Here is a 27,953-nt window from a genome sequence, read left to right on the forward strand (position 1 = left end):
CTCACCAGGGAGTTGATTATCTAAAGCAAACATTTCCATCTTTCAAAATAGCCTGAAGATCCATAAAACACAAGTGAAGTTATTGTGCAAGTAGCTCTCCAGAGTTCGTGTAAACCAGTTTCTAAGGATAACCTGGAAAAATAAAATATGACAAGCTCTACATCTGAATGTGTTTACTGACATGAGTGAGAATGTAAAGCAGGTTTTAGACATTCAGAACCACAAAAACCTTTATATGCTGCTTTTGGCACAAGTCAGATGATGTGTTTCGAGGTTAAAGTCCACCTGGTGCTCACAAGCTTTTCCACAACAATAGTTAAGAGTGAGTGGGTGTGTTTGTGGATGTTAAGAGCTTTATACTCTGCAGAGAATGAAACTCTATACATTTCATTAGTAACTTTACTGAAGGGGGAAAATTCATGTGAAAAAGCAATATCTGATTCATTTATTCCCACTTAGAATCATCACATATTTAGACGTGTAAAAAACAACTTCTCTGAAAGATGTTCACTATGTCACAAACAAATGCAAAAAAAAAAAAAAAAAAACTGACAAAGAAAGCCCGACTACATTTTACTACAACTATGGATATAAAAATAAACAACTTTCAGATATTTCAGGCAGTCTGTTTAGGACCAGCTTTCATTTAAACTGTATTAAATGATTAGGTGTTTCCAACATATAAAAACATCTTAATAAACCGATCTGCGTGGTACAGACAAAGTTATTACCAATGAAGTGTAATTTTGGCTTTATGATGCAGCAGTGCAGATATTGTCCTAGGTACAGTAGACAGCCCAGAGATTTGATTAGTCCATGTTCAGTAGACGGTTCTCAGCATGAACACTAAGTATCCCTCAACTCCTTTTGTTTATTTATACAAGTGTAGCACAAGTCAGGTCTTCAAATCCAAAGGATCGGTCTCAAGCCATCGCTCCTGCAGTCCAACATGTGATCTGTCTGCTTGTTGTTCCTCTTCCCTGCTTACTGCTTTGATTTCTTTAAGATGGTTCCCACCGCAGAGATGACCGTGGTCTTTGTGCCGCTAGCCGTGGTGGTTACTGAAACGACTGCAGGAAGGGTCGCTGTGGTGGTGATGAGGGTGGGCTGAGCCAGGGTGACAGGGATGGCAGAGTCCCACTTGCTTTTCCTCTTTTGGGCGTCTGCTGGTGAGAGTTAACACAAAGCAGTAGTTAATTCAGTGAGGTCACAGCTATCACTGTACATTTTTATGAATTAATGGCTGAAAGTCAGAGTGGCTGTATTGAACATGTTGCTCATGCTCGCACCTCAGGAAGTGGCTCTCCAAACTAGAAACAAACCAACTAAGAGGAACTATAGAGAACATAAAAGTATAGAGTATCTGTGGAGATTCCACTGCTTGCAAAAGTATGAATACCACCAAAAGATTTCCACATTTTACCATGTTAAATCAATAAACTTTAATGTAGCCTATAAAATATGATAGACCAACAGAAAGTGGTAGAGGATTGTAAAGCCAAAGGAGAAACACACATTTTGAAAAATATTTTCCAAATAAAAAGAAATCTAAAATGAATTTCTATTCAGACCCCTTTACAGCAATACCCATGAATAACATCTGGCACAATTTATTGCCTTCAGAAGTCACCTAATTAGTAAAATGAGTCCAATTGCAAACGTACCAAAGCCAGGCAAGGAGACAGTGGTGGACACTATCACTGCACATCACCCTGAAAACACCATCCCCATTATGAAATATGGTGGTGGCAGCACCAGGCAGAGAAGCTAGTCAGAGTTGATGAACAACAAATGCAACCACAGCAACAAGAAATGGTTTAGAGGAAAGCTTCTGCATGTCTTAGAATGGCCCAGTCAAAGTTCAAATCTAATTCCAATTGCTGTTCCTAGAGGCTTGTCATCCAATATGGCTGGAGCCATAAAGACTTGGAGTTGGAAATACAGAAAATTGTGGTTGTGAATGTAAGTGAAAGAACTCCGCACTTTTCAGAGTTTTATTAGTTAAAAAAAACAAAAAAAAAAAACCTTTGTAAACCATGCATCCTTTTCCTTCCACTTCACACACAGTTTAGCCCTGGTGTTGTTGATCTATCACATAAAAGCACCATGATGTTTACCTTTGAAACATGACAAAAGGGCGAAAACGTTTAAATCTCTATATCTGGAACATATTGTGCTTATATGGAAAAAATAAACAACCAACTATCACTACTACTGAACTTCTAAATAAAAGCTAATTATTATTATTAAACCAACACATAAAACAAGTTTGTCAAAGAGGCTGAATCCTCAGAGGGCTTGTGGCAGTGAACCTTACCTGTGGCAGTGGTGGTGGTGCTGCTGCTGGTTGTGGAGGCAGCTGTGCTGGATGGGTTGGTGCCTTTCTTAGTTCCTGTGACAAACTCGATCTAAACAAAATAACAAATATGTTGAGACGCCTCAACTCACTGAGAGGCTCTGCACCAATCAGGGGCCTTCAATCACAAACCCACCGCATTTCTTTGACTCCATCACATTCTGAGAAGGCTACACAGACAGGGAATCTTTTGTATTTTGACTGCACCTTAAATTCACTTTTACTGCTGATATTTAACAGAAGACAGCAAAATAACAGCTTATGCTGAATACTTCCTCACGTGGCTTCAAACTTGTTTCAACATTTTACTTGATGATGCTGCAGCAGATCATGGCAGCATTTTCTAACCACAGGAACACTATCCACCCAGTTTCTCGCATTCATCACTCACAGACAGTTTGACGCCAATAATGTTGCCAACAACAACCCCCCCCCTCCAAAAAAAAAAAAAAAAACCTCAAGAGCATAGTTTTAACAGAGAAAGCTGATATACAGATGCAAGTGGGCACAGCTAAGCAGCAAACCTGCACTGGGTTGGGCTGGGCTGTTACGAGAGCTGAACTTGGCAAATGTGACTCGGGTGCTTCGGATGAACATCATCAAGTAAAAATGAAGCGCAGCTGTGGAGACTTGCCCCTGATAGACATTAAAAAGAGTGACAGCATATTCATCCTCCTTTCTTCTTTGTTAATCTCACCTTGGTGCGCTCCTTCTTGGCCTTCTCCAGTTTGTCCATTTCCACTTTCTGGGCTTTGGCTGGAAGGAGAAAATGATTGTGAGTTCTCAGCGGTAATCATAACAAACGTATGAAAGAGGACCATGCACCATCTTACCGAGAGCTTCATAATAGGAGTCTTCTGACCAGCCGTGAGAATCAAACATGTCTTTGGGGTAGTTTGTCCCCAGTTCATCTATTCCACAAAACTGAATAAGTTTCTCGTAAATACTGAAAGAAAAGCAATGAAGTCGAGTCAGGTTTAATGATAAGCTGCTCAGACATGAACGGATAGTCAGATCGTGTCAGTACTTCTAAAGCTGGGTAGTATTAATGTACTTGTGTGGTCTTTCAACCAAAAAGTGCATCTGATATGAAGTAAATAGCAGCCTGTGAGCGAGAGCGTGTGCATCACTGGCATGTGTTCCTAAGCTGAGCTGCATACCTCGGGTTTCTAAATTCCTTTTTTTTCTGGATGTGGCTGTTTGTGTCAAAGTCTCCATGGAGTTTTCTCTCATACAGTTTGGAGATCTTCTCCTGTTCCAAAACAAACAAGTCAGTAAACAGAAAGCAACGAATCGGACCGAGTTCTGCAGATTCTGCATTTGGCAGGATGGAAAATCAACCTTGTCAAATAGATGAAACTTCTCTGCACAAGTCGGAAGCAGCATGACTTGAGGTTTGGTACAACATATTTCTGATACCTCAGAGAAACATTTAATAACCAGGCTGTAAGACAATATAAAATCCCTACTCTTGGAGGATGAGATCCTTTTATCAAACAGCTGAACATTCTTATTAAAACATTCCTCAAAATAATTATTTGTTGTAATTAATGGTGCATTTTTTTCCAGATCAAGAAGATGAAAAAATGTTGGAATCTCAGGTCAAAAACATCTCAGTTTGTTTCACCTTTTCTGTCACCAATGGAAAACAATCTTCTTCAATCGTGAGATCTGGATTGCTTGCTATCCATTAAGGCAGAGCGATTTCGACCTTGCATTTTTAAATCATGATATTTTGTGGTATTTTGTAAAGGTAATCCTTTTTTTTTTTTAAGCATGTCATTCCTTTTGGCTAAAACTGACTGATTACAGTTAAGAGCGTCACAAACATTGCTCTAAAAATAAAGGTTGGCTACTTTACAACAGCAGCACTAAATAGTGAAGCAATCTATGCCTAAAACAAATGGAATTTAATAATAATTTGAAATGTAAATGCTTCATTTGATGGTCTCATGGAACCCGAGACAACAATCCCACTCATACTGCCATTGTTGATCATTATCACAGCAATTTTTGTCATTATAATTGTGTCATTATGTCACAATAATATCTCATCTCTGCTGACCGTGTCATTGAGCTGCCGTTCTTGAAGAAAAGCTGGAATCCTGTTTGCTCAGTCGACAGAAGCGTCATTATCCTGAAAAAAAACTGCTTTTAACCACTGGAAAGAGAACGTAACCTAAAATGTCCACTGGTTTAATTCCTGACTGCCATCTGTCTTGCTCTTTTACCTCCATCCAGACCAATACCATCACAATCTATGGAAACATGCTGCTTTTCCTCAGACAGCCACCTTAAATGTTTCATTGGGATGGCACCAAACAAATGTTCCAGGATGTTGTAGGGATTGTTGAATCCGAATTCAGGGGGAACAAGGTGACATTCATCCTGGCTGTGAAACAGTGAAGCAGATCATCACTCTCGCCAGTTTTAAAGTCAATCTGTGTTTTGTGGATCTGAATATAGCTTATGACCATGTTTGAGGAATTTTGTGGGGGATACTGTGGGAATTTGGGGTGATGGGGATGCTTTTAAGAGCTATTCTTGGCACAAAATCAAGATTGTTCACAGTGCAGCATCAGACTCCACCAGGGCTGCTCCTCCCGCAACACCAGGGTCTCATTTTGCTTTTACAGATGACATGCTGTTCTTTGTGTCTTCACGCCGTGACCTTGAGTGTGAAACAACTGGGATGAGAGTCCACTGCTGCACGTTTGAGGTCATGGTTCTCAAGATGTGGACTGCTCTCTTAAGGTTGGGTAAGTCTCTGCCCCCAACGGATGATTCAGGTATCTTGGTGTCTTGTTCACGAGTGATGATACGCTGGGGCAGAAGATGGATAGACAAATTGGGGACCTTTCTCCATTAATTACCATGTCATTTTATATTTTAGGTATGTTTTACTAAGCCAGAAGGTTCAGCTGTAAACTGAAGAAGCTTTGTCTCATATCTGAGATTTTTATTTATTCACACTTAGAGTAAAACAAAACAAGATCCTCCAAGAGCTGTGATTCTCTATTTTTTTGCTAGAGCTTATATAACCTCTCACTTCTGTTGTTAATTAGCTAAGCTTGAGCCTGAGTCAGGGGTCGTTTTAAATTTATGGTCAGGGTATAATCATGAAAAATCCTTGGATCAATCCCAGCACTGCCCATAGGAAAATGCCAGTTTACTGCTAAAATTTATGAAATCCAATCACACTAGAATCTAAGGCCACACAACATCCTGCTACTGTGGCCTGAGGGCAGGGGTGTGAAGGCTGTTCAGGTGAATCATCAGATGTTCATTAGACAGGTGGGGGAGTGTCAGCCCTCAGGCGATGTTTGCTGTACACCTTCTTTCAGTCAGCTGTGCGTCCTGACCTGCCTTAACTCGCAAGTAGGAACACTCAAGAGGCACCAAATGTACAGTGAAAAGGCAGCATGAGAGCAGAGGTGACTGGGGAAGACACAGCTCTAATTAAAGGGGAAACGCAGAATTTTGTAGCCACCAAAATTTATTTCTGTTCCCAGAGGGAGCGATAAAAGCGGCTAACCTATTCATTTGGTATATAGAACAGGGCATTTTGAGCACACATTCAGCTTTTGTAACTATGACAGCTTTTAGTCTCCAACCCTCAAAATTTAAAGGTTTGATATACATCTACAGAAGTAAATACTATGTTTTTAATGAAACGTGTTTCTGTAGGTTAGTTTCTTGCTATTTAATAGGATACATTTGGTCTGTACAAAAGTGTTTATTCTGCACTTTAAGGAGCCCACAGACAATACAGCCAATAAAGATTCTCTTAAAATAAGCTCAGACAACCCCACCCTTACTCCCCTACCCTGATAACGGTGGCTGTCATTTTAAACCTCCTCATACCAGACTATAGCAGCAGTAATTATGTTTTTTGATTATGTAAGGGTTTAACATTAGGGCTGGGTACCTGTAGTTGACTTGAGCAGCGTCCTTGAGGTTCGGGGGGGATTCGGATTTGATCAGGTGACATGTTCCTCACCTTCTCTGAGAACAGCGCTGACAAGACACACAAAATACAAATATGACTCCTATGATTCAGCTTCTCCTCACATGCTGGAGCATTTACAAGGTATCAGACATGGAACATGAATTTTCACTCAGTTTCTGAAACATGGAGTTGGTGTGTGTTAAACTAACAGCAGTGGGGAATTCCTGTGCATCCTGGTGCTAAGTGTAGGTTTTACAGAGTGGTGTGGTATGATGAGTGGATATCCCAGCCAGGGAGTGGCTGTTGTTGGGGCTTGTACGGGGAAGGGAGGCTGATTTCCCTCCTTTTGGACCTGTCCCTTGTTTTGCTCGTGTGCCTCTGCTTTCCCTGACTCCAGGCCAGGCATTCTTTAATGTCACCACTTTATCTCAATCCTGCAGGCAGTCCACACCTCCACTCAGAGCTATCAGGCAGACCGTAAAAACGTACTATATGTGTGTGTAAATCTGTAACAGCAGAAGCTTGTAGCTGCTGACATTCAGTGAGGAACATAGATATGTTAAAACTTGACTCAACATGAGAAGAACATTTTCTGAAGTGCTGACTTGGCGAACACTTTGTCCTCAAAAAACATTGAAGGAAAATTCCACTAAACCACACGGTTTTCAATTTGTCAGGAATTTGCACTTGAAGCAGTAATTTTTAAAGTTAACTATTCTATTATTAGTTATGACCAACCAGCTCATAAAACCTCAGGGTTCAATATGTAATTCAGGTCAAGTCAACCAAGCTGCATAAGGCTTTAAAAAGCTGGCTTAAATTTTCCATCATGTTGTTCTTACAATTTAAAGTTTTCTCAAGGAGATGCAAAAAAATTAGCCTAGGTTCCTCAAGGTTTCACCCTGGGACCCCTCCTATATAATATCTACATACTCCCTCAGCTCAGACCACAAAAAACAAGTTACCATAACTACGCAGATGACACACAGCTCTACATTACAATGTCACCAGGTGACTATGAACCCATTTAAACATTGGGGAGATGCAAGGAACAAATCAATGAATGGATTAGCTATTGTTTTCTTCAGTTGAATAAAAAAAAAATCAATGAAATACTTCTGTTAGTATATAAATCAACGAATGGCTAAGCATGGCTTTAAATCTGCTCTGCATCCTGAGAATCAGAACCAAGCATGGAGAAGCAGCATTCAGTTCTTACGCCCCACTAATTTGGGATAAACCTTCAGAAAACTGCTGAATCGTTGAGTTCTTTTAAATCAAGGTTAAAACCCTTTGTTAAGCAGGTGCTGGTGGTGTAGGGGGTTAAGCACGTGACCCATATATGAAGGTCTTAGTCCTTGATGCGGTTCTCTTGGGTTTGAGTGCGGGCCCGGACGACGTTTGCCGCATGTCTTCCCCTCTCTCTCTGCCCCAAGTTCCTGTCCAGCTACTGTTGAAAAATACTGGAAAAATAAAGACCACTAGTGCTGCAAAGAAATTATAAAAAAAAAAAAAAAAAAACAAAAACAAAACATTTGTTTAGAGTTGCTTTTGATTGCTCTATTTAAACTATTAACTAAAACATCATTATGCAATGTACTGTTTTCATCATTTAAAACACTTTAAATTGTCTTGTTGCTGAAATGTACACACTTCAAAAACTTGCCTTGCAACTTAACATGTATAACATGTTCCTACTGCTGCTAAAATATCGATTATTACAGTTCTAAGATTGTCATCGATAACATTTAATTATAGTTTTTCTGCATTGTAACAGTGGTAAAGCAAAACTTAATTTAGTAGTAGTTTCTAATCAGAATCAGCTTTATTGCCAAGTTTGTACATACAAACAAGGAATTTGACTCTCTGGTTTTTGTTTTTTGCATTAAAGAGTATACATATATACAATATACACATATATAAATAAAAAGGTGCAGATTGGGGAGGCCATTCCTCCCGATCACGCCTCTCCAGGTGTCACTGTCGTTTCCAATGTGGGCGTTGAAGTTCCCCAGCAGAATAATTGAGTCCCCAGGAGGGGCACTATCCAGCACCCCCGACAGGGACACCAAGAAGGCCGGGTACTCCGCACTACCACTCGGCCCGTAGGCCGAGACGACAGTCAGAGACCTATCCCCAACCCGAAGGCGCAGGGATACGACCCTCTCATCCACCGGGGTAAACCCCAACACGAGACGGCTGAGCTGGGGGGCAACAAGCAAACCCACACCAGCCCGCCGCCTCTCCCCGTGGGCCACGGTAGAGGGTAGAAGATAGTCCAACCCCTCTCAAGGAGATGGGTTCCAGAGCCCACGCTGTGCGTGGAGGTGAGCCCGACTATTTCTAGTCGATATCTCTCGACCTCCCACACAAGCTCAGGCTCGTTCCCCCCCCAGCGAGGTGACATTCCACGTCCCTAGAGCCAGCCTAAGCATCCAGGGATTGGGCCGCTGAGGTCTCCACCTTTGTCTGCCAGCCAATCCTCTTTGCACCGGTCCCTCACGATTCCCCCTGCAGGTGGTGGGCCCACTGGGGGATGGCCTCGCGTCTCTTGTTCGGGCTTGGCCCGGCCGGGTCCCGCGAGGAGCAACCCGGCCACCAGGCGCTCTCCGGTGAGTCCCGACCACGGCCTGGCTCCAGGGTGGGACCCCGGCTCCGCCGTACCGGGCGACGTCACGTGCCTCGATATTTTGGTCCTCATGGGGGATTCTTGAACCGCTCTTTGTCTGACCCATCACCTAGAGCCTGTTTGCATGGGAGACCCTACCAGGGGCATTTAGGCCCCAGACAACATAGCCTCTAGGATCATTTGAGCACTCAAACCCCTCCACCACGTTAAGGTGGCGGTTCAAGGCGGTTTTGCAGATGACGTGGTCCTGCCGGCTCCCTGTAGCAAAGACCTACAGCATGCGCTGTGGCGGTTCGCAGCAGAGTGTGAAGCGGCTGGGATGAAGATCAGCTCCTCCAAGTCCGAGGGCATGGTACTCGACTGGAAAAGGGTGGATTGTCCTCTTCAGGTTGGAGGGGAGTTCCTGCCTCAAGTGGAGGAGTTTAAGTATCTCGGGGTCTTGTTCACGAGTGGGGGAAAAATGGAGCAGGAGATCGACAGACGGATCGGTGCGGCTGCCGCAGTAATGGGGGTGCTGTGCCGGTCCATTGTGGTGAAGAGAGAGCTGGGCCGAAAAGCAAAGCTCTCAATTTACCAGTCAGTCTACGTTCCTACCCTCACCTATGGCCATGAACTTTGGGTCATGACCGAAAGAACGAGATCCCGGATACAAGCGGCTGAATTGAGCTTCCTCCGTAGGGTGGCCGGGCACTCCCTTAGAGATAGGTTGAGGAGCTCGGCCATCCGGGAGGGGCTCGGAGTAGAGCCGCTGCTCCTCCACATCGAGAGGAGCCAGTTGAGGAGGCTCGGGCATCTATACCGGATGCCTCCTGGACGCCTTCCTTGGTAGGTGCTCCAGGCACGTCCCACCGGTAGGAGGCCCAGGGGATGGCCCAGGACACGCAGGAGGGACTATGTCTCTCGGCTGGCCTGGGAACGCCTTGGGCCCCACCCGGAGGAGCTGAAGGAGGTGTCTGGGGAGAGGGACGTCTGGGCGTCTCTGCTGAGTCTGCTGCCCCTGCGACCCGGTCCCGGATAAGCGGAAGACGACGAGTACGAGTCCGTGTGTTTTTTCGCTACGTCTGTAATCAGCTCAGCGAGATGTTTTTCAACGGCAGAAGTGCAGCCATGCGGTGGAAAATATGAGCCAATTATTATAAACGAGGAAAACCTTCTCGACGAATAAAACGTTTTACAGTTCATATAAAATGCCTCCAGATCAAGACTACATGTTTTCCCCAGCACTTTTGTGTCTCTGCACCAACCTTCATTTATAAAAAAGCAGATTCCGCCTCCTCGCCTCTTCCCTGAAAGCTCCGCGCTGCGATGCGCTCTGAACAGCTGGAAGTCCGGCATCAGCAGTGCGCGGTCCGGCATGTTTTCACTCGGCCATGTCTCGGTGAAGCAGAGAACCGCTGATCCGCAGATGTCCGAGTTTTTACCGGTGAGGAGAAGCAGCTCGTCCGTCTTGTTGCTTAGAGAGCGGATATTTGCCAGATGGATTGAAGGCAGTGGTGTGCAAAGTCGTCTTTTGCGGAATTTTACCAGCGCACCAGCACGCTTTCCCCTTCAACGCTTTCGGCGGAGTATCCCATGGAGTGCTGCGGCTCCGCTCGCCAGAAGCTCAGTGAAGCTCGGATCGATGAAAGATGGTGAAAAAATCCCAAGAGGGGGACTCTCTGATGTTGAGAAGTTCTTCTCTACTGAATGAGACCACAGAATTGTGGCCCGAGACTCGAAAAACATAAAAACACGCAAAATACACAAACAAAGAGAGAGCGAAGCTCCGAGGCGGGCATCGTCGGCGCCATCTTGGTACTAATCCATTATTAATCCAAGCACCCATTACTCATAATATTCCCTTTCCTGTTCTTTATAGAGCAATGAAAGTAGAACAAGGGGTTGATAGCTGGTTAGTCTGGTTATCTGCTCAGGTAGCTAGCCTGCAGTCGCCTGCTTTACAGACATGAAGATCTTAACTAGCCGACTGTAGTTTAAAACAGTGTTATCTCGATAAGAGTGATAGGTGGTGCTCTTTTAATTTCTTTTTTTTGTGAAATGAAATAATTTCCAAACATCCGAAGTTGTCTTTCCTGTAACGTGGAAAAGATATAGGGACCCCCTTTCAGACAGCTCTGGGTTCACTTTGTTTTCCCGTTTAGATGGGTAGGGGAGGTTGGGGGTAACCAACACAAACACTTAAAGGAATTGTGATGTTCAGGTCAGCCTTCCTCTACAAACTGCCTGTTTTTGCTGTCTGAGATTCAATTGAACACCCCTAGAAGCAAAAGGTAAACTAAACCATGGTGTAAAGGGATTTCCACACAATTTTTAAAACAAAAATTATACCAGGATCTGATTGCTTTCACTTATTAACGCATCAATCACAATTTATAGCGATAATAATGCTATATTTATTTTGTTTTTTAGAAAAAACGTGCAGAAAGTGAGAGAACACATGACAGAATTGACGTCCACTCTTTCAAAAATCAGAACCAGCAGGTTTGTACACTCATGACAATGATTTAGAAATAAAATTTTCACCTGAAGATGTTTTCAACATTCTACTTCACTTACAAGTAGGGAGATAAATATAATGTAACGTCAGTTAAAAGACTACACTTAGACTCAAGCAAACAGAATAAACACGCAGCAGATTTGTGGCAGCATCTATATCATAGAGGAGCAGGGCACCCCCTAATATATTTGTGAAGCAACAGGTGGGGGAGAGGCAGTGCTCTGTTACTGTGTGTCCCATGAAGCCAAACAAAAAACTCCTCATTGAAATGACTTTAAACAGAAAAAGTATGACAGGACTTTCTGTTTTTGTAATGTTAAAACCCACCTTGGCACCAGTGACCAGGCTTGCCTAGCTAGAAGCAGCTTGTCTCTGCAACCCAAGCTAACAATCCAACAAGACCAGCCAATGTCAGCTTGTTATGCTGCATCAAGAACAGAAGGGATAGTATTCTGCTCAAGGAACACTTTAAAACTACTACTAAATTCAGAAAATTTGGTTCAGAAACATTAATGCTTATATATACACATACAGGTGTATGCAAACATTTGTTTGTAAAACAAAAGGATAGAGACATGTCATAATGCCCGTGTTTAAGTACATCTGAAAATCTGGTGCCTTTAGCCATAACAAAAGTCTGACACAAGTCTGATGAGTCAGGCATTAGGAGGTGGCCTGACATTGCATTAAACACAGATAGGCACTTTCACAGTACATCTGAAACAGGGAGTTATCATGGTGAAAGCCTGCTAATCTTCTTAAGAAGACCTAAGCTTTACTAGAACCTCAGTGAAATATCTAATTTAGGCATCAAAATAAACTCTGCTGCTTCCCGATTATCAATAAATCACAGCATGTGTAATAAATAATCGTGTTTATGTGTCAGAGCTGATTGGGGAAAATACTGGTACACAGCAGAGGCACATTTAGAAGACCGTAAAATACACAGAAAAGATTGTAGTTTGTTTCCATATGACCATCTGTCTTCTAGAAAGAAAGCCACAATCTGTGCCCCGAGGGTCATTTTTGGACAGCTGGACAATGTCTGTCTCTTCACCAGACAGACAAAGAACAGACTTCAGCCTGGTGACGGCGCTTTTGGCCAGAAACACACTGACATTTAGTGATGGAAACGATGCAGAGGAAGAGCTCCACTCCTGGCATATCAAAGATCCAGACCTTCACCACGACCTACAGTCAGTGTAAAGACACTGATGGTGATCTATTGTTTAGGAACTACAGGTCCTTCTCAAAATATTAGCATATTGTGATAAAGTTCATTATTTTCCATAATGTCATGATGAAAATTTAACATTCATATATTTTAGATTCATTGCACACTAACTGAAATATTTCAGGTCTTTTATTGTCTTAATACGGATGATTTTGGCATACAGCTCATGAAAACCCAAAATTCCTATCTCACAAAATTAGCATATTTCATCCGACCAATAAAAGAAAAGTGTTTTTAATACAAAAAACGTCAACTTTCAAATAATCATGTACAGTTATGCACTCAATACTTGGTTGGGAATCCTTTGGCAGAAATGACTGCTTCAATGCGGCGTGGCATGGAGGCAATCAGCCTGTGGCACTGCTGAGGTCTTATGGAGGCCCAGGATGCTTCGATAGCGGCCTTTAGCTCATCCAGAGTGTTGGGTCTTGAGTCTCTCAAAGTTCTCTTCACAATATCCCACAGATTCTCTATGGGGTTCAGGTCAGGAGAGTTGGCAGGCCAATTGAGCACAGTGATACCATGGTCAGTAAACCATTTACCAGTGGTTTTGGTACTGTGAGCAGGTGCCAGGTCGTGCTGAAAAATGAAATCTTCATCTCCATAAAGCTTTTCAGCAGATGGAAGCATGAAGTGCTCCAAAATCTCCTGATAGCTAGATGCATTGACCCTGCCCTTGATAAAACATAGTGGACCAACACCAGCAGCTGACACGGCACCCCTGACCATCACTGACTGTGGGTACTTGACACTGGACTTCTGGCATTTTGGCATTTTCTTCTCCCCAGTCTTCCTCCAGACTCTGGCACCTTGATTTCTGAATGACATGCAGAATTTGCTTTCATCTGAAAAAAGTACTTTGGACCACTGAACAACAGTCCAGTGCTGCTTCTCTGCAGCCCAGGTCAGGCGCTTCTGCCGCTGTTTCTGGTTCAAAAGTGGCTTGACCTGGGGAATGCGGCACCTGTAGCCCATTTCCTGCACACGCCTGTGCACAGTGGCTCTGGATGTTTCTACTCCAGACTCAGTCCACTGCTTCCGCAGGTCCCCCAAGGTCTGGAATCGGCCCTTCTCCACAATCTTCCTCAGGGTCCGGTCACCTCTTTTCGTTGTGCAGCGTTTTCTGCCACACTTTTTCCTTCCCACAGACTTCCCACTGAGGTGCCTTGATACAGCACTCTGGGAACAGCCTATTCGTTCAGAAATTTCTTTCTGTGTCTTACCCTCTTGCTTGAGGGTGTCAATAGTGGCCTTCTGGACAGCAGTCAGGTCGGCAGTCTTACCCATGATTGGGGTTTTGAGTGATGAACCAGGCTGGGAGTTTTAAAGGCCTCAGGAATCTTTTGCAGGTGTTTAGAGTTAACTCGTTGATTCAGATGATTAGGTTCATAGCTCGTTTAGAGACCCTTTTAATGATATGCTAATTTTGTGAGATTGGAATTTTGGGTTTTCATGAGCTGTATGCCAAAATCATCCGTATTAAGACAATAAAAGACCTGAAATATTTCAGTTAGTGTGCAATTAATCTAAAATATATGAATGTTAAATTTTCATCATGACATTATGGAAAATAATGAACTTTATCACAATATGCTAATATTTTGAGAAGGACCTGTAGAATGCATTTCTAACAATCTGTGACTGGAAACTCGTACAGTTCGAAAACATCAGTTCTCAAAATATTTCCTCCATATGTCATCATATTCAGTAGATTAGATTATTATTGAGCTGTCCACTGATCACCACCTGGTGGTGAATTGGATCCGCTGGAGGAGGAAAAAGCCAGACAGACTCGGCAGGCCCAAGCGCATAGTGAGGGTCTGCTGGGAACGCCTGGCGGAGCGCTCGGCCAGGGATGTTTTCAACTCCCACCTCCGGGAGAGCTTTGACCAGATTCTGGGGGATGTTGGAGACATTGAGTCCGAGTGGACCATGTTCTCCGCATCTATCGTCGATGCTGCTGCCCGTAGCTGCGGCCGTAAGGAATGCGGTGGCTGTTGCGGCGGCAATCCCAGAACCCGGTGGTGGACACTGGCAGTAAGGGATGCTGTCAAGCTGAAGAAGGAGTCCTATCGGCTGTGGTTGGCTTGTGGGACTCCTGAGGGGTACCGTGAGGCCAAGTGTGCCGTGGCCCAGGCTGTGGCAGAGGCAAATACTTGGGCCTGGGAGGAGTTTGGTGAGGCCATGGAGAAGGACTACCGGTTGGCTACGAAGCGATTCTGGCAAACCGTCCGGCGCCTCAGGAGGGGAAAGCAGTGCTTCACCAACAGTTTATAGTGGTGGTGGGGAGACTGCTGACCTCGACTGAGGACATTATCAGGCGGTGGAAGGAATACTTCGAGGATCTCCTCAATCCTGCCATCACGCATTCCCTGGTGGAAACAGAGGCTGGGGACTCGGGGTTGGACTCTTTCATCACCCAGGCTGAAGTCACCGAGGTGCTTAAAAAGCTCTGGTTTGGGGACCAGTGGATTTCTTCTGTTCTTTTTGCAGATGACGTGGTCCTGCTGGCCCCCTCTAGCCAAGACCTACAGCATGCGCTGGGGCGGTTCGCAGCCAAGTGTGAAGCGGCTGGGATGAAGATCAGCTCCTTCAAGTTCGAGGCCATGGTTCTCGACCGAAATGGGATGGTTTGTCCTCTTCAGGTTGGAGGGGAGTTCCTGCCTCAAGTGGAGGAGTTTAAGTATCTCGGGGTCTTGTTCATGAGTGAGGGAAGAATGGAGCGGGAGATCGACAGACGGATCGGTGCGGCTGTCGCAGTAATGGGGGCGCTGTGCCGGTCCGTTGTGGTGAAGAGAGAGCTGAGCTGAAAAGCGAAGCTCTCGATTTACCGGTCGGTCTACGTTCCTACCCTCACCTATGGGTGAACTTTGAGTCATGACCGAAAGAATGAGATCCCGGATACAAGCGGCTGAAATGAGCTTCCTCCGTAGGGTGGCCGGGCACTCCCTTAGAGATAGGTTGAGGAGCTCGGCCATCTGGGAAGGGCTTGGAGTAGAGCCTTTATTTCTGTTATGATTTTACAGGACACAACATTTATGATTAGAATATTATATCACACCAATAAAAAAATATTTTTTAATACAGAAATGTGGGCTTGTTAAAAAGTGTGTTTAATACCTGCTTAAAGGTTTTATTTTTAAAGTTACTTTTAATCTGACAGACGAGCGTCATCAAACCGCGTATTCTAAATGATTGAATATGACTGTATAAAGTGACAATAACATTCATTTTATAGCTTTAAGATTGGCGTTACGTGTGTTATAATTCGTATCCAGCTCACGGTCTGCAATAGCAAACAGCAAGAAGAAAGGTTTATAGTGAGGATGGTGAAAACACTGCCGCTCCCTGTAACAGTCATATCCTGTCTCGTCTGATACGTATGAGCCCATCAGTGCAGTTAGGAGATTATTCACTAACCACTGGCAGCTTCTTAAGTCTTCATGGTGCAACCATGCCAGCTGGCAAGTAGTCGTTCATTCAAACCTGGTCTATTTAATGGCTCATGTATTAAATGCATCTACACCCAGCAAACATTAAACATCCTAATATCAGACTCTATACTGGAACTTTATTTCTGAAACACCACCAGGAGTGGGTGTTAATTAACAATTACCTTTAAAACACAATTTTTAGTGGCATTCAGCTGTAAATGTGCTGTTCCTTGCAGAGGTACTTTACATTATTTTCACATTTTTACAACGTTTTCACATTGCAGAAAATTCAGCTCAGCATATTGTTCAACTTTGGGTGAGAGAGCAACACAAGACCTGTAGAAGAAACTTCTTCTACAAATAAAAATCTGAATATTGTGATATGTATTTGTATTCAGGATTGGAAAACGGAGACTCTAAACAACTTGCAGGACCTTTAAAAAAGTTAGAAAACAATTGTGCAATAGATGTCTGTGTACTAAGCAAGATGACACCAAATATATTGCATTGGGAAAAAAAAAAAAAAGTCTTAAAACGAATCATAAAGTATATGAGAAAAATACTGTTGTCTTTCTTCTTACAGTGAAATAATCAATAAACCTGCACCAAACATAAAAAATTAACTGTAAATAGGGAGCTCCAAACTGTTTTTGCTCCTCAACATCTTTAGCTGAGGGCTTCCTGAGGGGCATGGATGAGAGGCTTCCTGGCCAGAAGATAGCAAGAAACGTCGACTTGTGGTTTCAAGACTATGCAGCAACTTCCTTTTCAGACAGTGTTTTATATTAAAAGCTACATAGATATAGAGTTCTTTTTTTTTTAGGACCATTTAGTTTGTAAGTAAACTCTAACACAGTAACAGTATCATGGGACATCATGTATCATATATATTATATTGCCATACAGCATTTCCTCATTCAGATCATTGCATTCTGGTGTTCCAATCACTCCCATGGCCACAGGTGTATAAGATCCAGCACCTAGGCATGCAGACTGATTCTATAAACATGAAAGAATGGGTCGTTCTCAGGGGCTCAGTGGACTACAGCATGGTAATGTTATAGGATGCCACCTATGCAATAAGTCCAGTTGTGAAATTTCCTCACCGAATATTCCATAGTCAGCTGTTAGGGGTACTTTGACAAAGTGGAAGCAAATAAAAACTGCAACTTGGCCACAAAATAGCAGGCTATGAAAAATCACAAAGTGAGGTCAGATGATGCTGAGGCAGTTAGTCCATAGAGGATCCCAACTTTCTGCAGACCTCCCAGCTTCATGCAAACTTCAGATTAGCCCAAGAACAGTACATAAAGAGCTTCGTAGAATGGGTTTCCATGGCCGAGCAGCTGCCTCCCAGCCTTACAGCGTCAATTAAATGCCAAGTGTCAGATGTGTTGGTGTAAGACATGTCAACACTGGACTCTAGAGCAGTGGATGTCTGTACTCTGGGGTGACAAATCCCGCCTCACTAGACAAATTGCCAAGTCGGGTTTGGCAATTGCCAGGAGAACAGCACTTGGCTGACTGTATTGTGTCAAGTGTAAGGTTTGGTAGACAGGGAATTATGGTGAGGGGCTGCTTTTGAGGAGCTGTGCTAATCCCCTTAGTACCAGTACAAGCTCCTAAATCTTGTGGAAAGGCTTAACTGAAGGGTTGAAGCTGTTCTAGCACCAAAGGGTGGGCTGACAATCCCAAACCAATCCAAAACCAATCCTATTGATTAAGAATGGGGTGTAATTCAAGTTTATGAGTTCGAAGGCACAGACGTGAATACTTTGAGGCAATAGAGTATATCATATCTCATCCCAACTTGTGAGAAATATTTTCAGGGTGCAATGATTGAGAATTATGACCTTGTTTATTCCTTAAGAAGTTGTCAGTATTATGAAGCACTCACCAACAAGCTCATTGGGGTCCTTCTTTTCAGCTTCTAATGTCTGTAATAAAAAAAGGACAGGGGGAGGAGGAGGAGGAGGAAAGAAACATAGTAGTACATTTAGACTTTAATTTAGTCAGAAAAAAAATCTACTCAATTACACAATGTGTTAGGAAATATCAACAGCAGAAGAGCAGGAGATGATTAATCCTATGCTTCATTCTGAACAATGTTAATTACAGTGCGACACAGGCTAATTTTCCACATAACTAAAACTGGTAAAAAGAAAATTATCCAAGCATAAAAGCTCATTCCTCATGGGTCAAAATAAATCCCAGAGCTGCCCCAGTACAGAAGCTCAGTACAGAACAGTTTCTAGGAGGTAAAAGGATTGACGTTTCCAGAGAATGCCTTGGCTCAGCAAGACGAGAGGTCTGGTACAATCTCTAAAATATGCCCTGTGCAGCGCCAGCACCCTGACGGCAACCCAAGTTCAACACAACAGTGCTGTTATTCACATGAATTGAACCATCACCTAGCAACCACACGGGCACATCAAAGAGTTGTCCAGACCATGAGAAAGCAGGAGGACAAAGTTCAGTGGAGCTCACAGGCAAAACTCCAAACGGAGAATGTATAGACCTCAAAGATGGTAGAGAAAGTAAAGATAATTGGCACATACTGCTGAAACACAGCCAACAAGATGTTCACAATTCATTGATCGCTGCCTGACATTCAGTTCTCATTTAACTGCCCTTCACACTACTGTATCCTCACACTTAAACCACAAAAAAAACAAAAACATGCTAGGAGGACTGCCTTTTCTAATCAAACACAATGTCGTACTGACATCTTTCCATCTGTACAAATTCTATTACTATTAAATATTAGCTTTAGACACCATACTATTTTTAAATATGAAAATAAAAATTATTTCAATAGTGCAACGAAGTCACCATTAAACTTGGCCTCTTAAAAGAGCAGCAGAGTGCTCAAAAGTCAGGATAAGTATATGCTGGCTGGTTTCACTACCTCAGAAACAAGTTACATCTTTCCATCTTACACATTAGATGTTGCCTGCAGAAACCAGGAAAAGGACTATGATGATGTCATTTTCCAACAGAAATCTTTTTCATTATGATTATGAATTTGAAAGAACCAGAATGTTATGTATTGTAAAGTCTCCAATCTGTGGTCGCACCATTGCTCAAGCGCTAACAGGTTGCTGTAACAGCAAAACCCTTCAGTGTGAATGCAGTTACTGAAAAACACTCAGGTTAACCATGTTCAGTAACGGTAAGGGCCTTAAAATGTAAACATAAGGAAGCACAGAGATGTAAGAAGCTATTTAAAAAGGAAACTTTTCTACAAGCCGACACGCATCTGTGGTTCTATCAGGCTGTGAGAGAGAGAAAGACTTTTCGCAGATAACAGGAAGGTTAAAAGGAGTACAACAACGTTTCTCTGTTTGATCTTATAAGATCTTATAAGCGATTAACCTCAGTTTCTCAATGAACATGTTGGATTGGAAATACTGGGGGCTTATCAAAACTCTCAAAGTTAAGTTAAAGGTCAACTTTCTCCCCAGGGAGTTCAGACACAGAGATTTTAGTAATGCTAGCTGCTGTAATTAGTAAAACAAGATCACAGATGAATAACTTTCAAAAAGTGCATCAATATTTACCTATAATATACAGTTAATCCCAAAAGTGTTCACACCCCTGGCAGGTCTGAGTTTATAGAGATCTTTTAATTTTAACAACATGCTTCTTGTGACTGTAAGTAGTATTAATATTCCAACGCCAGACTTGGGGCTCATCACCATAGATAAATCATCACAATACCAGTAGAAATACCAGAAATCATGACAGTAATTCTGATGAAGACTTTTCCATGCATTACTGAACAGGGTATAAATAATCTTTGAGAATTATTTTAATATAATATAAATTAAAACAGTTTGACACACCTTTTACATTATCTTTTGAGAGATGCCAATCTCATTTCCTTTCAGAATTAAACTTCTTGGTTAAATGAAAACAATTTTAAAGATGAATCTCCCTGTGGTTTGAATAATTTTGGTTTCAACTGTAGTTGATTATTTTGCACTGATCTGCCAAAGAAGTGCATACAAAAACAATTCAGATTCAATAATAAGTTGAACTTCAATGGATTTTGGCAAAGTACTACAGCACCTAGTAATCTACTAATATTTTACTCTAACCGTTACAAATGAAATATGTCAGGATCTTATTGTTCTAGAAACAAATGACAAGGTCCAGACAAAACTGCCTTTGTAGTCCGTTTACAGATGAGACTTGTAGCAATTAGCAACAAAACACTACAGGCCAGTTTTATGAGCCATAAATTTAACTAAAAAGGCATTTCCAGATTACTCCTTTGTGATTTTGTTGTGCTCTTTTATGACATAGAAGGGGAACCCCGGCATGTAAACTGACTGCTGCTACAATGGCCAGCAGCACAGACAGCAGCGAAGAATCTGATATTTTTTTATTTATGTCACCATCACAGAGTCAGAAGAACAAAGTTATTAGATGGTAGAGCACACGTGCGGCGACAAGCGGACAGTCATCTAATTCTGTAGTTTTGCCGGATGCTGGAACGCTGCTGGAGTCTCGATGCATGAATCATATCACACCAACAGGAAACAGAACGAGCACAACATCCGGATAATTCACTAAAGACAGACTAGATCTGTCTATATTAATAAATATTCACATATTTATATATACACGTGCATATATTAGCAGTTGTTTACATTAGATCAATTAGATCAGTTACTGGGTTAACTAATGTGTTATAAACCGAACAATTAAACATTAAATATAACAAATCAAGCAATAAATATAGCTTCGCTGCACTCAGTGAACTCACTCATTGTAGAACAAAACACATAAAAATATCTGAATGCATAAAACTAAAAAAGGAATAAGTTTAACATCCACATAATGAGTTGTTTTGGACTTGCTACTTTATTTATCACTGGCTTTTATTGCGTCATCTGCATACGGTTCTTGGAGCTCCTCCGGGCTTCACAGCGGACCGGACCAGAGCAGATACAGTGTAAATCCAGAGTTACAGTAAATATGGCACTGAGTGAAACAAACGGAGGCGAAGCTGAGCAGGATGGAGCAGTAGCAGCAGACACAAGGGATGATTCAAGATCTGAAGACACTACCTGGTGTGTCATTTTTTTATTTATTTAAATTAGAATCTTTAGAAAGACATTTATTGAAATATGTCGTATGTGCAAGTAATTTATCTTATTAATAATAAAAGTAACATTTTAGTTTTTTTAATTATTACTCCTACCTGAACAGTTCATCATTGACGCTCACACATTGAATGACCGGAGACTTCCCCTTTGACGTCATTTCCGGGCGACTTTGGACTTGCAAAATTTAACATCAAAATATGCTTATTTTGTTTCACAATTGTCTTTTTCACATCTTTAATCCTAATATGTCAATTACTGCCCAATTCACTTTCTTTTTCTGCATTTGTTGGAAAAGCATGTCAAAGGCAACTTAAAGCTCTTTCACATATTTGTGCCAAGGTCAATAGTTTCTAGGTTTACATCAAAATGGCTGCATTTAAAAATTCAAAGGTCAACAACATTTAGCTCCGATTTTGTCCATGATCGATTCAGAGATAGCAATGGTCACCTCAATTTCAAAGTGTGCAATGTCTCACTCACAAAAGACTGCTGGGACTTCATAGGTCATAACATCTCATCACACTCTGCTTGACAGTAATATATATTTGGCCACTAGTTTGGAACTTCTGTATCCATGCCTGATCTACAGCTTGGTGACAGGAATGCTAAATCTCAGGGAGACTGATGGAGACAACGTGCTGGCACAATAGACAGCCAACATGGAGGAAAATCTAGAAATATTGCCATCTATAACATTAACATCAATATCACATTATCATTCATTCTAGTAATAAACCCTGAATATGTGCCATAAAGCAGGTAATCCCTTATTGTTGTCCCTTTATCAATTAGTGTCCCCTTTTTGTTGCCATTATGTTCCAACTTGCTCCCATTTTTACCCACGTATAACATTTCATACCCATAGACTTAACCATTGCATATCAGTTTACTTTGTTATGTATTTTGATGAACTATGGAGATGAACAATCCTAAAAACACTCCAATCTCAATTATAATCTAATTTGATTGTATTTCATTTTCAGACAATTTTATATTCAACCCTATTTCCATTGATTATGGCTCTGTTCCCCATTTGGTCCAGCTGACTCATGAAATATGACCAAATCGTCTATAAGCCTCCTCCTGTTGGTAGTTAATCACATTTCCTTAGAGCGGACAATGAGCTGATAATCGTAAATTACTTTACATCACTGACCCAAAGGCGAGTATAAATCAGACAGATGATCCATAAGACAGGTCCTGTTTGGCAGACAGCTCCTTTTGTGTTGTTGTAAAATGTAGAAAGAGATGAACTCACCAGTATCTGTGTTTGCATCCTAAAAAGCACTTTCTATTGTTAGTTAAGATCTGCTACAATCTTGGAACTTGAAACAGAGATGTTAGATATGTTCATCATGTTTACCAAGACCTGTATAAACAGACTGAAACATGCTCCTGGAGGTATGTTCAATATTTAGATTAAAACACCGTCCTAAGAATGTGTATGCTCAAAACTACAAATATTCTGAAATTATAACAATTAATTAGTAAACATAAACAATGTTTACTCTGAAGGCTAGCTATTACTCTTCTTTCTGAGGCACACAAGAATCTACCCTGCCCACAAATGTCTAAACTGAACATAAAACAAATCAATGTCATCATGAACACCAAATGAGAAGCAAGCAGTAAATTGCGAAACAGTAAAACAGAACAGTTTCACAACAGCAATGCAGTGATCAGATAATAGAAGAAAGCAGACACAGCCAACAGATTTCCATCCTCCTCCTGTCAACTAATGAGCTCAAGTCCTAATCAGCGTAAAACATTAGTTTTCTATAGCTCTAAGCGAGACAGCATACATCAAACCAGATCAGATAAAAACATGTCAACATAAATGCACCGACTTATCTTCCTCTGAAGCACAAAAGTAAACAGGACTATCTGTGAGTGGTGTTTCTGCCTTCCCTGTCAACAATCATAAACCCGTCAACGCATGAATGTTGAAAAATTGTTCCAATTACCAAAATATTTATACTGATAATGCTGTTATCTCAGGCGCTTTACTGCACGGCATATTTTTCAGATCAAAGACAGGTTATAAAGCAAAGCTTCAGAGGGCGTTGTCCTCCTCTGAATTTCTGCAGATTAAGATCATAAGCAACAATCACCTTAGTGACCTGAACCACACACACACACACACACACACACACACACAGCGTAGAGTTAGTATGGAGTACAGCTCTAAACTAACAATCTCCACTTCACTTTAAGGAACACAAAGTTACATAGGTGAAGCAACTCAACATATTTTATATGAATAACATCACTAAGAGAGTTAGGGTTGTTTCTCTAACATCCAGGCATTCATAATCCCATAGCACCATCTAGTGAACAGAGTAGATTTCTAAACCCAATCTACCCTGCCACAGGTCGTCGTTCAAATACCTCAACATCATCTGCGTCCCTCCCTTCGTCTGATTCGTCCATATCCTATAAAAACAAAAACGCACAGGGTTAACACTGTGGGGGGTCAGAGGGCAGCAGACCAGGACAGGGGCCAGGCAGTACAAACAACAAAGGACCCTAAAACTATGAACCATTATTCAGCTAAGTTTCTAAAAATAAGAAAAAAGTCATAGCTTTCATGTTTCTAAGTTTCTAAAAAGAGAAAACGCAACCACGCTAAAATGTTATGAATTAACAAGTCAAATCAAATGAGAGAGGAATCATGCTAGAGTTAGCCTAGCCTTTCAGCTAACTACACCCCTAGAAAACAGTCAGCAAGAGCCAATTGAACCCTGTACAGGTTGAGTCAGATATATCGTTGTCATTTTGCCTAACATATTGTCAAAACATGACACTAGCCTTATCACCCTAGTTTACCTTTTTGGATTTCCTTGGATTTGGCAAATGACTCTGGAACAAAAACATTGATTGGGAGATCTCTTTTTTCCCCCAACCAAAGAGGAGTGCAGCTATTACAACAAAACACTATTTATCTTAACAGACAACACAGATCAAAATGTAAATATGTGTAAGGACTGTCAGCTAAATGATAGTAATCATTGGTAGGCTGAATATTCTGGGGCCACTTACTGAGCAAGGCAGGCAGAAAACCATGTAGAGGAAGGGATTGAATCAACACGTTGAATAAAAGCTTCCTAAATAGGTAACTGATCTATAGACATGTACATTTTTGACAAGTATCTAGCATAAAAATAATGCTGCCAATTTTGATGGGAAATAGTGAGAAAGTTACAGTGAAATCAGCTTTGCTTGCAGGTATAGAGATGGATTCAAGGCGAGTCTGCAGGGACTTTGGCTGAAGAACTGCTAAATAGGATGTTTTAAACAGTAACAACTACCGGTACAGCTCAGTTTATACAAGAATATAAAAAAAACCAAAAAGGCACCTGCTGCTTAGTTCTGATAGCTTTCCAGTAGCATAACTGTATTTACGGTTAGCATTTTCTACAACCTATTAAAGTCAAATCTGATAAAACAGTTGTTTTTGGTGAACAAACATCAAAAACAACTCACTACCAAAGTGTTACATTGAAAAAATAAGTAAAATTTACAAAAGATATTTATTACAACTCCTTAATTTAAGATGCTAAAAAAAAACACATTATGTGATGGTACATCACTGAAAACAGATCGACTCTACAAGAAAACTGCATTACCCAAAGCAGCTGCTTTTTCACTACCAATAATTCCAAAATACATGGCCTGAAACCCAACAACAAAACCCAACATCAACAACGCTTGCTGAAAGAAAATGGCTAGCTGTGCTAATATGTGCAGTCCTAAGGCACTGACACTCTGACCCGCTCTCCGTCAAATTACGGAATAACTCCAATTTTCTGTTCTATCCTGGTCCATCTTGCTCCGGCCGGGTCAACCAAGGTACCTCTCCCGCATGCTTTCTTTGGGCTCAACACCATTACAGTTATTAATGCACCTGCAGCACATTTTTCTTTCTCTAACTAAAACAAAGTCTACACAAATATTTAGATATTTGGTGAGCAATATCTCATGAGCCCTCCTGTTCACTGATCCAGGATCTTCATGAACAAGATGCTACAGCTCACAGAGAATGGTGGGGACATCATGATGATGGAAAAGAAAGAGAGTAGTGAGATAAATGTTGGGTTAATCGCCCGTTGATACTGGCATTGCCATATTCGACAAAAATATCAAGAGATGCACCAATCAACCAACCAATTTCCCCTTGATCAGCTCTGGCCGGTGATCAGTTGAAACCTCTTCAATAAATGCATCAAAACTGAGATCTCCTACTATATTTCAGTCTATAAATGCATCAACCAAGAGCAAGTACTTTCATTAACATTATGCAAAAATCATATAAAGTTTAGGGACACACTCTTTGATGCAAAAACAAGTGTCATTCCTTCATTTTCTATTGAATTCAAAACTACTACCTCAATCAATGAACCTGCAAATTTTTATTTTTTCCTTATAAATTATAGCCGAAACAGAAATTAACAGGTCAGACCTCAAAGAAAGCCAAAAATGTTGTAGAATCGGAAGTGTCAGTAGTAGTTGTACCAGTAGTAGTAGTAGTAGAAGGTGGCATTTTATTATATCGTACAGCTTCAGTGTTTGTGATTTTAGTGAAACAGCAGCACTCTTTCTTATTGTTTACTGTGCATCACTAAATGTTTATCTTCAGTTTCACTTGGGACTGATTTTAATGCCAGGTGTGAACAACCAAATGAAGGCTGTAAGGAGGAATTCAGGGCACAGATACTGACCGAGTTGCTGTCCTGGCTGTCTTCATTTACAGATCCTTTATCTTCAACATCCTCGGTACGGTTCAAGTCATCCTCCCCATAGCCATAGACAAGGCCTCCTCCTTGTCCCCCTGGACACAAACACACAGGCACAGCAGAGGTCAGACATTGTCCAAGTATGTTACAATCAGATAATCTGCAGTTTTGTTCAAGCTTCTGAATTTATAATTTGATTTTTAGGTGCAACTCCCCCTCAAAAATGATTTCTATTTTCTGTTGCAAGTTGGAGTTTTGAGAATCCCAATTGATTACGTAACGTAATGAACACAGAACCCAATTCCTTGTGTATTTACACAAGCCCTATTAGGGACATAGCCTGAATTTAACATCAAATTTATGAACCGTCAAAACCAAGTTCATTTGTGGGTGAATAAAAGTCTTTAAATCAAACTAATATTTGATCCTGTTTGTGATGTTTTAAACTACCTCCATACAAGGGCAGCATGACATCAGGAAAAGAAGTAGCTGCAATCTCCTTTTTCACGATGCCCCCAACATTCTTCATACACTTAGGCATCTCAGTTGCTAAAAACATGCATCAAGCTTGGCCAAAGAGGATAGCAAAAGTCCTTTTAACTACATTACTGGAATGCAGAAGTTACATGAAATACCAAATATTGCATTCCAGCAGTCCTTTTTGATTGCAATAGTGCACACATCGATCTTGCGATGATGACAATTTGATACATTGTGCAGCTCTACTCATAAGTCATCTGGTTTAATGTGATAGCCTCCTTTTCTAACCTAAGCAAAAACCTGTGTCCAGGACGAAATTGGTATAAGTATTAAAAGTAGTAGTAAAAGTGGTGTTTCTGCACATTTTAACTCTTAAAACACGTATTCCTTTTAAATGTCCAATTATATTATAATATGGGTTTCAACATAATAAACACATAACCTAGACATTTAAAATGTTTGATGACTTTTTTATATCAACAATCCATTATTTACCATAGCTAGTATAATACGACGCGTATGCCTTGTTTTTATAGATCAACTCTTAGATCACACCTAGGTCTTAAGATCATATATTCCCTACTAATAAAGCTTTACTTAATTCATAAGTCCTTTGCAACTAAGCTTGATGGCAATATCTAACAATAATGTTGAAATTATGGAGTTTTATGATTAATGTTCGGTTTTGGGTCAAAGCTTTTCGCATTTTATTCTGAAAATTGAGGGAAAAAAATCTCCCCACAATTTCTCATTTTAAAATGCTTTAACGTTATGTATTTTCAAACATTATTGTAGAATAATCGTGTCCAGGTTTAATCTGTCCAGATGGCATTGTTTACAAGCTGGACCCCTTATTAAGTGGTGAAAATGTTTTTAAAAGCCTTTAAATTGCCCTAGTTTGAGTTTTAACAAATTAAATATTGGTTACACCGTTTATGTGTGATATGGGGTATGTGACGGGGGTAATACAGTTCAAATATTATACTACACCCATTCCAATTTAGGCATTTGTTAAAAAACGCAAATAAAGACTTAAACTTTAAAAGTTACAGTGAAGTCAGGTTTGCTTGCAGGTATAGAGATGGATTCGAGGCGAGTCTGGACATCAAACATACTTGAGTTAACGACGAAACAAAAAACGCCAAACAATGTAATTAAAAACAAAAACAAAAGGACACGTTGTCTATAAACTACCATTTAATTAAAAATAATATCAGAATTAAGAGAAACTTGGATATTAAAGCGAGCACAATGAACAATATTCATAAACTGCGTTAAGCTAACTTTAGCCCAAAGTAGCCTCACAGTAACTACTCTGAAGTGAATGATTTTATTGTCATTAGAGATACAGTATTTCTTTAAAAAGTTAAATCCACCTGTATCCTCTGGTTCTGGGTCGGAGTCGGGCTCTGAATCGTCCCCATAATCTGCTAAAGACGACAGCAGAACGCTCTTTTTACCGCTCGCCATCACAGCTCGTCGCATAAAACAATGGTGTAGTGAGCGCAGAGTAAATACGTCACCGGA

At 41.2% G+C, this 27,953-nt stretch overlaps 1 protein-coding gene across 3 annotated transcripts; it reads right to left on the bottom strand.

Moving 5' to 3' along the window:
- Window positions 1-416: 416 nt before the first annotated feature.
- Window positions 417-27,951, bottom strand: LOC124874705 (SAP30 binding protein). 3 transcript variants are annotated; one of them, XM_047376182.1, is made up of 10 exons: window positions 27,803-27,951; window positions 25,932-26,041; window positions 23,602-23,646; window positions 17,997-18,036; window positions 6,285-6,373; window positions 3,517-3,608; window positions 3,190-3,302; window positions 3,054-3,112; window positions 2,318-2,408; window positions 417-1,163 (listed from the first exon to the last, which is right to left on the bottom strand). In XM_047376182.1, exons 1-10 carry the CDS (start codon window positions 27,909-27,911, stop codon window positions 985-987), a joined length of 927 nt encoding a protein of 308 aa, XP_047232138.1. In that variant the 5' UTR covers window positions 27,912-27,951; the 3' UTR covers window positions 417-984. The 3 variants fall into 3 exon arrangements, with proteins under 3 accessions (XP_047232138.1, XP_047232137.1, XP_047232139.1); XM_047376181.1 differs by having other exon boundaries at window positions 417-1,166; XM_047376183.1 differs by lacking the exon at window positions 23,602-23,646 and having other exon boundaries at window positions 417-1,166.
- Between the last annotated feature and the right edge of the window lie 2 nt (window positions 27,952-27,953).

The sequence above is a fragment of the Girardinichthys multiradiatus genome, chromosome 10 (genome assembly GCF_021462225.1).
Source record: "Girardinichthys multiradiatus isolate DD_20200921_A chromosome 10, DD_fGirMul_XY1, whole genome shotgun sequence".
NCBI lineage: Eukaryota > Metazoa > Chordata > Actinopteri > Cyprinodontiformes > Goodeidae > Girardinichthys > Girardinichthys multiradiatus.